This window comes from Neltuma alba, unplaced genomic scaffold (genome assembly GCF_004799145.2).
Source record: "Neltuma alba isolate B1F8T4 unplaced genomic scaffold, ASM479914v2 tig00007746_pilon, whole genome shotgun sequence".
In the NCBI taxonomy this organism is placed as follows: domain Eukaryota; kingdom Viridiplantae; phylum Streptophyta; class Magnoliopsida; order Fabales; family Fabaceae; genus Neltuma; species Neltuma alba.
The window spans coordinates 47,688-58,751 of NW_021634856.1; the positions used below are offsets into that span (position 1 = coordinate 47,688).

Genomic DNA, 11,064 nt, shown 5'->3' on the forward strand with positions numbered 1-11,064 from the left:
TTTTATTTTTTATTTAATTTATATTTAGTTATTTTGTATTAATTTTTTATGAACAAATCATATGATGGAAAGAAGTCTTTTAGTTGTAAGGACTACTAACTGCATTGTATCACATAATAAGTGTTTGCATATTAAAAGTGATTATATTAAATTATTATAAGATTTTAAGATTTTTTATTTATCTTTTTACAATTATTTCACCATATTTTTATATGGTCTATATTATTCCTTTTAACCCATTGCTTTAGTTTTAATATCTTTTTACAATCCTTTAGGTAACATTTAATTTTTGCCACTTGAATGGATAATCAAGCTTCTATTACATCACCATCTCCAACCCTCAATGGAATATCTCAATGTGCTTCAACCCCTCTTCAATTTTTTTTAAATGTTTTATTCTTTTCTCAACTGTATGGAGATTGACGCAAACCGTTTGAATTTCAAGGCTTTAATTACAATCTTGAGAGTTGTTTTGTTCTAAATGGATTATGAATATTATTTATTTAGATATTTGCTAAGACTTGTTTTAAATTATTTGGATAATTTCAATGTGCGAAAATGTAAAATTATAAAATGTAATTTTTAGTTATGGACGAAAGTTTTTTTACATGTGATATTGGCAGGTTATCACTATTTGGGCAACGAAGCCCACCCTGCCCAGCCCGCCCACGCCTAGCCCAAAATGGTTAGGGCTTCTATGGGCAGGGCTGGGCAGCGGGCTGCAAAATGCAGCCCGTTCATATCTCGGGCCAGGCATCGAGCAGGGGTCCTGCCCTGCCCAGCCCTACCCATGTGCACCCCTAGTCTTTATAACCATGAGCATGTTTGGTATGATATTAAGAAGGTTGGTAATAATGTTATTTCTTTATATTAAACTAAATAAAAATATATATGAAATTACTAAATTGTCCCCATTAAAATGCCTTCTTTTCCTTCCATGCTCCGACACCTTCCTATCATCATCCACCCCAAAAGGAATAGTTTCAACAAGAAAGAAAGTACAGTGCATCATTATCTTCTTCTTCTACCTTAAACTTCGTTGAAGATGCAGACTTTTAATGGAGAGGGAGAGGATGTCGCTGATGGGAAGATGAAGAGGAAAGAGGTCACTCATGGTGAAGAAGATGCAGGTAGATCTGTTCTGGTCCCTCCTCGATCTATTATTTAACAAGCATCATCTTCTTCTTCCTTGAACTCAGGAGACACCGCAGACATTAATGGAGAGGGAGAAGAGGTCAATGGTGGTGGGAGAGATGAAAAGGGAAGAGGCGGCCGAGATGAAGATGGAAAAGCCTGCTGGTGGGGTAGATGAAGAGGTCGGCGGTGGCAAAGAAACGCAGATTTGTTATCCTCCACTTTAATCTATTCTTTCAGAACTCTTTCAATATATTGTAAACATCACCATCTTCTTCCTTGAACTTAGATGATGTCATAGACTTTACTGGAGATGGAAGTGGTGGATGACAGTGGGGGAGATGAAGATGAAGAAATCGCAGGTAGCGGAGAAGACAAAGGTATTGACTGCGGTGGCACTGATGGCAAAAAAAAGGCAGAGATTATGGTGCTTCATACGAGAGGAGGGAGAGGGTTTTTTTTAATGGGCAAAATAGACAACTTAAAACGGATTGCAGCCTTGTAATCAGCATTCATAGGCCCTCCCTTAGGAATAAACATTACCAAAAAATGTGCAATTCTCATTACCAGTGCAATCTTTATTACCATTAATAAGTCTAACCAAACATTCCTTTTATGGTAATGCAGTAATAATTACCATTGCAAGCCTGCAATGTGGTTGAACCAAACGGGCTCTAATGTTATACAGTACTGCAACTGTATCTATATATAGTACAATTCAAAATCACATTAATGACGGAATTAATTACTTCTGGGCAGCTATAATTAAGACAGATTTTGGTCCAAGGGTACGACCTCTCAAATGCTCCATTATTTAACGGAAACATGCTCACCTAACCTACTTACATGTCTAATACTAGTGTGTGTGTGTGTGTGTGTGTATATATATATATTGGCAAGAAAAATAATGAATAAGGGAGAATACAACATCTCAACTTATTATGCACGGAATTAACTCCATCTCACGCGCCTTCGCTGCTACTAGTCATTTGTAGTTATCACTTTGGTCGCGTTTAAACTAAGTTTTTGTTTGAGTTCTATAGTCAGGTAGGTGTCCGGTGACCTCGCTGCCTTGCTGCCTCTTGCCTCCGCCGTGAGGGGGACGACTCTCAGCCGCGGCCTGCTAAGAAGACGACTTCATCGATCTACACGGCGATCGATTCTTCTCCTGAATCTTTTATCTCCGCTACGGCAATATAATGAGGATTATTACCACCGATGTTAGCAAAAGAAAGAAGGGGCCGATTCTTTCTGATCGAAGAAGGTGCGCACAGGTGGCAAGATTAGTTTCCAATAGTTGTGAGGCCCCTCAAATGCTTCGGTTTGTTTGTTCAAGCATCATTTAAAGCTGTCATCTCTTTTGTCAACATGAGTGTCACTTCAAGTCAATGGCTTGTTTTTTAATATCCATGCTTTTGCCACTTTCTGGGAAACATCTACTCGTGATGCTAAAGACATGTGAAGATGTAACGTGTTCATATATGTGACATCTTAAGATTGATACGAACAAGGACTCCCACAAATATATGTATTAGAGCCTAATTCAGTTCGTGCAGATGGAAGTGACCAGAGAAAACCAATTCGTAAGAATAAGGCAAGCGCATGGCTGTTTGTGATTGGGATTCGAAAGAAGAGAATTGTTGAAGAAATGGAGAGACAAGAGACTTGCAGGCAAACTGATGGCCCTTATTTGTCGCTTTTCAACATCAGTTATAAGATTTTTTTTTAATTTTAAATTTCGCATCTATTAAAATAAAAAATTATTTAAATTAAATATGAAATATTCAAATGGATCTGGATGGTCCAATTAGCTAGGATGAGCGCATTGCATGCTGTTTTTTGAAAAAGTTTTTTATGAGCATAGAACATGAAACAGAATCCAGTAGATTAGCATAAAAGTAAGCATCAAATTGAGGAGGCTTTGGCTTTATCTAAGGAAATGACTTATTGGATGGTCCAATGAGGATGAGCGCATTACTTGCGGGTTAGCGGTAGCCGGTTAGAAATAGGCGGTACACGTTAAAAAGGTTTTTTATAATAGTTAGCCAATCATAACATGTTATGGTGGGTCAACTATTTTTTTTTATTTTTAACTATTTTTTATACAATAAAAAACAAAATATAATGAAATTTTATTTTTTCTTCAAATACTTGATTGAAAACACTAAATAAATAATATACTCCTCCGGTCCTTAATATAGGACCCAATTGTTGAATTAGTTTTGGTCCTAAATATAAGACCTATTTCTCATATTTATCAAATTTCTCTAAATTATTCATATAGATACTCCCTCAACCATAAACAAGTAAAAGAGGGAGAGGAGGTATTAAGAAAGATGATTATGGTGTTTTAGGAAAAATGTGTCACATGTCTTATAATTAACTAACTTACCTAACTTTGTTAATTTAATCAAATTAGTTGAATGGGTCTTATATTAAGGACCAGAAGAGTAGATATTTTTTTAATTTTTTAGATATGATATAAATTATAATAATTAATACAATTTAAACATACAAAAAAATGCGGGTTAGCCTACCAGGTGATGCAAGTTAAAATGTTTCATCTGCAGATAGGTTGGTTTTTAGCCAACCCTAAGCTGTCATTTTTTGGGGGTTGATGGGTCTAACTCATATTACCAACTCTAATTTTGCTCATTTTCATGATTCAGTGTTCATCCAAATATCACTTTCCCTTATTATTTGTTTAATTTCAGTCCCTTATTTTTTGGCCTAATAAATCGATTCAATATGCCAGAGTCCCGTGTGCGTATTGAAAATGGAATTTTTATTAATTAGCAAATATTAAACATTCTCCACGCGGAAGCCACCAAGATAATATATCGTATTCCATATGCGGTGGAAGATAAAATCATAAAGGTAACCACTGATGATGTCTAAAGTGAAAAGCAACCTCTGAAAAATTTTCGACCACTCCAACTAGTTGAAATATAATCTAAATAAAATATAGGAGATATATATATATATATATATATATAGTATGAAAAGATCAATTTAATAACAGTTAAATTCTAAAAAAATTAAAGAATTGTACACATAATTTAGATATTTACAAAAATAAATTTTGATATTTAAGTCTCATAAGTCATTGTTATCATATTTTACCGTGCGTCAAAATTTTTATATGGCTATTTGCAAGTTTATCGATTGATATTTACAAATTATTTTTAGCTAAAATTTTTTAGAGCTAATTATCATTTAATTAATCTTTTTAGAACCTGTAAGTGTCACTCTTCCAAGAAAACATATACTCCTTTGATCCTATTTATAGAACAGAGAGAGAATGTATTTTTTGGTCCTATTTATAGGGCACTGAAAGAAATGTTTTGTATGAATGTATAATTTTACCCCTCATTTATTATTGTGTTGCTTTTGTTTATATGAGGTGTAATGTGTATTAAATAGGGATAAAGTTAGAAAGTTATTAAATTTTAAATGACAATTAATGTGTGAAACATGCTAACAGTGCATTATAAATAGAACCAAAGGAGTATATGGTACAACTCTTAAGAATTACTCCTCCGGTCCTTAATATAAGACCCAATTCTTGAGTTGGTTTTGGTTCTAAATATAAGACTCATTTCTCATATTTATCAATTTTCTTTAAATTATCCCTATAGATACTCCATCAATCATATTTAAGTAGAAGAGGGAGAGGGAGTATTAAGAAAGATGATTATGGTGTTTTAGGAAAAATGTGTCATTTTTCTTATAATTAACTAACTTACCTAACTTCCTTAATCTAATCAAATTAGTTAAATGGGTCTTATATTGAGGACTGGGAGAGTACTATTTTTTTGTCAACTGATTAAAATAATTCTCACTTATACCAATCTATGCTTTGTCCAACCATATCATTGCTTGTGGGGCAATGCACTAACGAGCTTTTAGATTCACCATTATTATTGTTTGTTTCGAGAAGATTTGAGTTTCGCTTTGATTCAGGGTTATTAATTATATTTAAAAATAAACATATTTAGTTTTGAGAATTTTCTTTGCAAATAAAGCGCTTAATTACATCTGAAAAAGAAACCCATCATCCAGTGAGCGAGATGTAAATGCATGTATCGCGTATCAATTAAGAGACCGAGGGTCAACTATATTTTACTGGATTAAATTATGTGTATTTAAATGGAAATATAAATAAATTAAATTATTTATTAACCTTGACTCGTTCTTTTTTCCTATAGTACTTAACCATGACTCTTTCTATCTTTTATATTTTGTTTCATATATTGATCATATATAATATAAGTCAGCGGCTTGTGATAGGTTTAATTTATAGAGTGTATATGTTTTTTTTAAAACTTTTTTTATAATAATATTCTTCTTTTTAATTAAACTATGAAGGATCCTCCTCTTCCATTACATGCATGCTTAGGGAAAAACTGATTACTATGGAGTGAAATTAATTAGCATGCTGAAATGGAAAAGAAGGTAAACATAGAATAAAATTTGAAATATATGTAAAACAAATTAATTGACAATATGGACCCATATATAGTCATCTCATCCGGGTTTGGATTTCGTAATTCGGCTGCATTAATCTAATTAATGTCATTTCTAAGTTACTATGCAGCCCAATTTGCATAATAAAAAAGGGTCTATGATGAAAATGTAGCCAAGTGAAACGTATCACCAGTGCTCAGTTGCTTTAAGTGACTATAAAGTCCTCTGCTCGTAATTTATTCTATTACTTCCAAGTCAGTTAGCTAAAGTTAGTTATGAATTATTTTTTTTATGAAATATCAAAATTATTCTCAATATAAGTTATTAATTAGTTATAGGAATTAAACCAAAAAATGTATAGTCAGTTAGAAACCCAAGTGCGTGGGAAAAATGATATTATATATGGACAAAAAATGTTATATAATACTTCATCTACTATCTAATATAAAAGCTACTTAATTAATTTAGATAAATTAGTTAATTATAATAAGTATGATAGGATTTTCCTAAATTATCCTTCTATAAAATTAACTAAATTATATCTCAATTTATAAGTTAAATAAATTAGTTTGAAAAAAAATTATAAACATGAAAAACAAAATAGTTTAATGTTTGATATTAGAACTAAAGACAGTGCAATATATCAGAGGGTACATATTTATAATTATTATAATTACGACTAAAAGAAGTAATTGATTGATGGTTTTTCATGCAAACTTACCTATAAATAACCCTATACTAACCCGCAGGAAGATCATCATCATCTCTAACGATATACTAGTCGCATTGACACAAAAATGGGATTCTCCAAAACATCATTTGCTCTTCTTTTCCTCTTCATGACTTTACCTCTCTTGTTTCAAATCTCTGAAGCCCAAAACTCACCACAAGACTATCTCAACGCCCACAACGTCGCTCGGGGACAAGTCGGAGTCCCAAACATAACCTGGGACGACACCGTGGCAACCTACGCTCTCAACTATGTTAACTCCAGGACGAGTGACTGCAACCTCGTCCACTCCGGCGGGCCTTACGGCGAGAACCTTGCCAAAGGCAGCGGCTTATTCACCGGCACGGCCGCTGTGAACCTGTGGGTGGCGGAGAAGCCGTACTACAATTACACGTCTAACTCTTGCGTGGGAGGCCAACAGTGCCTGCATTATACTCAGGTGGTTTGGAAAAACTCAGTTCGTGTGGGATGTGCTAGGGTTCAGTGCAACAATGGCTGGTGGTTTGTGTCCTGCAACTATGATCCTGCGGGCAATTATATTGGCCAACGTCCTTATTAATTACTATTATTCATAAGAAAAACGTAAACTTTCAGAGTCATACTGAAGGTAGCCGGCCAGGCATATATATAATAAGGTGTGGCATATTTGTGACCCGCCATATAAAAAAAATATTTTGTTGTTTTTGAGAATTATGATATGATTGTGCCCAATTTCAAAATTTTTAAAACCTATGCTGTTTAATCTCTTATCGATAACAAATATTTTTAATTTGGTGTGGACTCAGCATATATAAACAAATAAACATATAATATGTCCTGAGACCCCGACATATATATAACGTTGTATACTAAACGATATTCTTTGATCTGATTCTATTTATAAACTACTTTGAATTTGATTTATAGAGAAAAAAATTTAAACTTTATTAGCTCTGTCTTAAACATTAATAGCTTTGCAGCTTTACATTTATGTATTTATTTTTTGATTCAATATAATTTAAACTCATGCACATAAACATGTTAACATTAGCTTCAATCCTGATACCTCATTCAAGCCTATTTAATATCTATACATTTTCCCGTAAAATAATTATAAATAGGAAAAAAACATAGAAATACATGATTATATATATATATATATATATATGATATAGTGATATTGGTAACATTAATTTATTGTATTGGTGATAGTTGCCTAAAATGTTGAAATTTCATACAGACGTCACTAAGCTATCAGCGAGTTAATTAATTAGCACAAGCCACAAGACTTCTAATTTTATTGTGGTACAGTTGAAATGCTAACGTATGTACGTGTTGATAAAGTATACTAGTAGTATTAATTAAATTTTGTTACTCTACATTATCTTGTACGGCTTTGGTTTCATCGTTGTGATCCACGTAACTACAAATTAGTTTAGGCCATTGACAGTGTTAGCAATTAATTAACCCATCTGGCTTATATTTTCGGCTTGTTGGATGATGACTGGATATATCTACCAAAATAAAAAAGAAATAAAAAGAATTCATTAATTTATACTAATAGCCTGAATTTCAAGGCAGTTTCAAGATTTTGATTGAATTGGTCTTAGATACTATCATAGTTTTTTTCAGTGTTCTTCCGTTTTCGTTGTTTGTCCTATTATTAATACTTCCATGCCAGTTGACTTTTGAAACCTCTGTAAATTTTTATTCTATACTACACTGAATTATATATATGGACCCACATTATCTTATAACTTATCGTACTCTTGATTTTATATACACACACCAATAAAAGTTATAAAATCCTAAAAATATATATAATTACTAAAAAGTCTTAAAAACAACAAGGTAACTTATAAATGACAAGTTACAATGTAAAAATAACAACTCTCTTATTATTGATATATTTTTATAATCATTTTTTCTTAAAATCTCATATATAGCAGTTCTCCCTAAAACATATCTACCAACTAATCCTTTTCTTCTTTTTTGCTTTCCTTAATCCTTGGTTATCTAGCATAAATCCATTTACAGTAGTATTTTAATTTGATTAATAAATAATTTCAAATTATAAAAATTCTATCAAGTAGTACTTTAATTTTTCCGAGTTAAATGATGTTTGATATACATGTTTATTCTTTTCTTTTTAAGTTCCTAAACAATTTTTATAAAACATGCGTGTGCGCGCACCATCATTCTTATGTATTTAAAACATATACACAATGCTTTTTTTTCCTTTAAAGAAAAGGTCACTCATTTACCGAATAAATCACACTTTATGGGTTGAAAAATAGATTATATTGATTTAATAAATTCATGTCTCAGTACCTTAATAATGTTCATATTCGAAAGAAATCCTCAAAATGAATATATATATCAATCAAAGTAAACATCCGTTTAATCAGATAATTAAATAATACAAATGATGAGGTCATGAGATGTCATAGATATTAAGAAATTGTGAATCACCAAGTTGACAAAAATTAACCAAAAAATTAAGAGCAAGAACAAGAATTACAAAATTTGTAAATGGACATCATCATCATCATCATCACATGCATATTCCAAAAAGTTCTCTTCAAAATAATCAATATTTATCCATATCCAGAATTACATAACCATCTGAAGCATTGCCAGCACTCCCACCCATATGCCAATTGTGTATCTTTTCCAAGGACTCTGTCTCTTAGCCCCTATCAACCAAAAGCCTCATATTAATAAATCCTTGAAACACCTCCTAATGCAATTTCCTGAAATCACAGATGGAATGGCCTCTACCTCTCTATGTCTATCTTTGTTTTTTTCCCCAAACATTTCAGAAGATTTAAGTTCTGACACATAATAACAGTTCTAGTAATGAAATACTCTTTCGGTCCTAAACATAAGACCCATTTTGTAGTGTAAATTCTACTACAAAATGAGTCTTACATTTAGGGCGAGAGTAGTTTAATTTATGATGCCCACCACCTAGAATAGTCGAGGCACCCTTTGCTTGAGGGGGGAAAAAAAGAGAGACAGAAGAACAAAATAATAGTGGGGGCATCCAGTAGGCTAGCTAGTTTCATCTATTTCATCAAATTGGCTCGCTCCAACTTAATTCACCCGAACCAGATGGGCCAAAAAACTGTCTTTAAAAAAGAAATGACTTCTCATCTTATATCATTATATATAAAGTGAGTTTGACGAAAGTAAGAAAGTTGTTTGAAATAGTGTCTCTGAGGAACTGAGAGGAGGAAAAGAGAAAAGGTAGACAAATAAGCCTAAGTTATATAGGATTCACACATCTATATATGAAGATTAGACTCACTTTTGTACTGATAATAACTAACTGTTGTAAAAGAGAAAAGGTAGACAAATAAGCCTAAGTTCTATAGGATTCACACATCTATATATGAAGATTAGACTCACTTTTGTGCTGATAATAACTAACTGTTGTAATCATATAAAGATCTTTTTTCATGGTACTCACCACTTAGAAGAATCGAGGCATTATTATAGAAGCGATAATCATTGTACCACATGAAGCAATTAACTCCATAAATCTCCCATCTTCTCTTGTTGCCAATCCCAGTTCTGAAGTTCTGCAACTGAGCCTGCAGGCACCTTCTGCAATCTTCCTTTCTGATGTCTCTCGTGCACTGAGCCATCCCATACCTCTTCGTCACATTATTCACATCCAACACTCCTGTCTCAAACATTATTGATTTCTCCGATGCTGACTCAGCTACCCCTCCCATGAATTCAAGCCCTTCTGAAACAACCTTAGCCTCATCAAAATCTGTATCGTTTGTCACTGCCACTGATGTTTCCTCCATGGTTCCAAAGAAGCTCTGGTTCGCGTACCGTAGGAAGCACCATCTGAACCAGACAGACACGTCTCGGCTCTTTGGGCAATCATCGGATGCTGCTTTGATGGAATTAAGGACGCAATTAGAACAGTTGTCAGCAGATATGTCGCCTCTACATAGTACAGAACCATAGACTGTGTTGGATTTCTTGCTTCCCACGCGGGTTTTGTAGAAGCCGTGGCGGTTGATTACATTATCAGAGAGAGAATCCATGGTGGTTCTTAGATTGACAAGGAAACCGTCGTCTTCGTTCAGTGAGTTGTCAGATTCCGAGCACAGTGTGCCTGTTTGACGATTAATGTCGGCGAAGCAGAGGCCACTGGGAAAGAGAAGAAGATAGAAGAGAACACAGAGAAGAGAGAAATAGATTGGTTTCATGTCTTTGATGAGCTAAAGATTGATTTGAGAGAGAAGATGGAAGAGATTTAGATTGAGGCCAGGGTCATGGGTTCAGGAGTGGAGCATCTTACCCGTAATTAATTTGATTGCAAATTCTATAATATTCATATTGCAGGTCAAATAATGACTTTGATTTTATATATATATATTGTATTATGCAAGTGAGCAAAGTCAGCTCTTTCGGTGATGAGGTGATGAGATGTGTGTGTGTGTGTGTGTGTGTGTGAGGGGATTTTGAATTAAAAAGTCAAATAATGATTTATTGTCCTTTGTTTAATGATTACATTATAGTCTTATCCGGGGAAGCAGCAGAAAGATACAGTGTAAGAAAATGTGAAAATTTCTCAATTCTAAAATAGGCCATTTGTGCCCCTTAAAGGAAAATTTCTCTTTTCCCTTCAATAATACTGTCAACTGTTCATAACCAATAGATACGTTAATTATTTTGGACTTTACTCAGTTCTCCCCCTTATTATTTTTGTTTTCTATCGATCTCTTTCAATT

General features: G+C 33.3%; 2 protein-coding genes across 2 annotated transcripts; one reads left to right on the plus strand and one right to left on the minus strand.

Moving 5' to 3' along the window:
- Positions 1–6,398: 6,398 nt before the first annotated feature.
- On the plus strand, positions 6,399–6,890 carry LOC114753171 (pathogenesis-related leaf protein 6-like). Its single transcript, XM_028941844.1, has one exon. It carries the CDS (start codon positions 6,399–6,401, stop codon positions 6,888–6,890), a length of 492 nt encoding a protein of 163 aa, XP_028797677.1.
- Positions 6,891–8,710: 1,820 nt separating this feature from the next.
- Positions 8,711–10,559, minus strand: LOC114753162 (putative cysteine-rich receptor-like protein kinase 9). Its single transcript, XM_028941834.1, has 2 exons — positions 9,783–10,559; positions 8,711–9,006 (listed from the first exon to the last, which is right to left on the minus strand). The coding sequence occupies exons 1-2, from the start codon at positions 10,537–10,539 to the stop codon at positions 8,924–8,926; spliced, it is 840 nt and encodes a 279-aa protein (XP_028797667.1). The 5' UTR covers positions 10,540–10,559; the 3' UTR covers positions 8,711–8,923.
- Between the last annotated feature and the right edge of the window lie 505 nt (positions 10,560–11,064).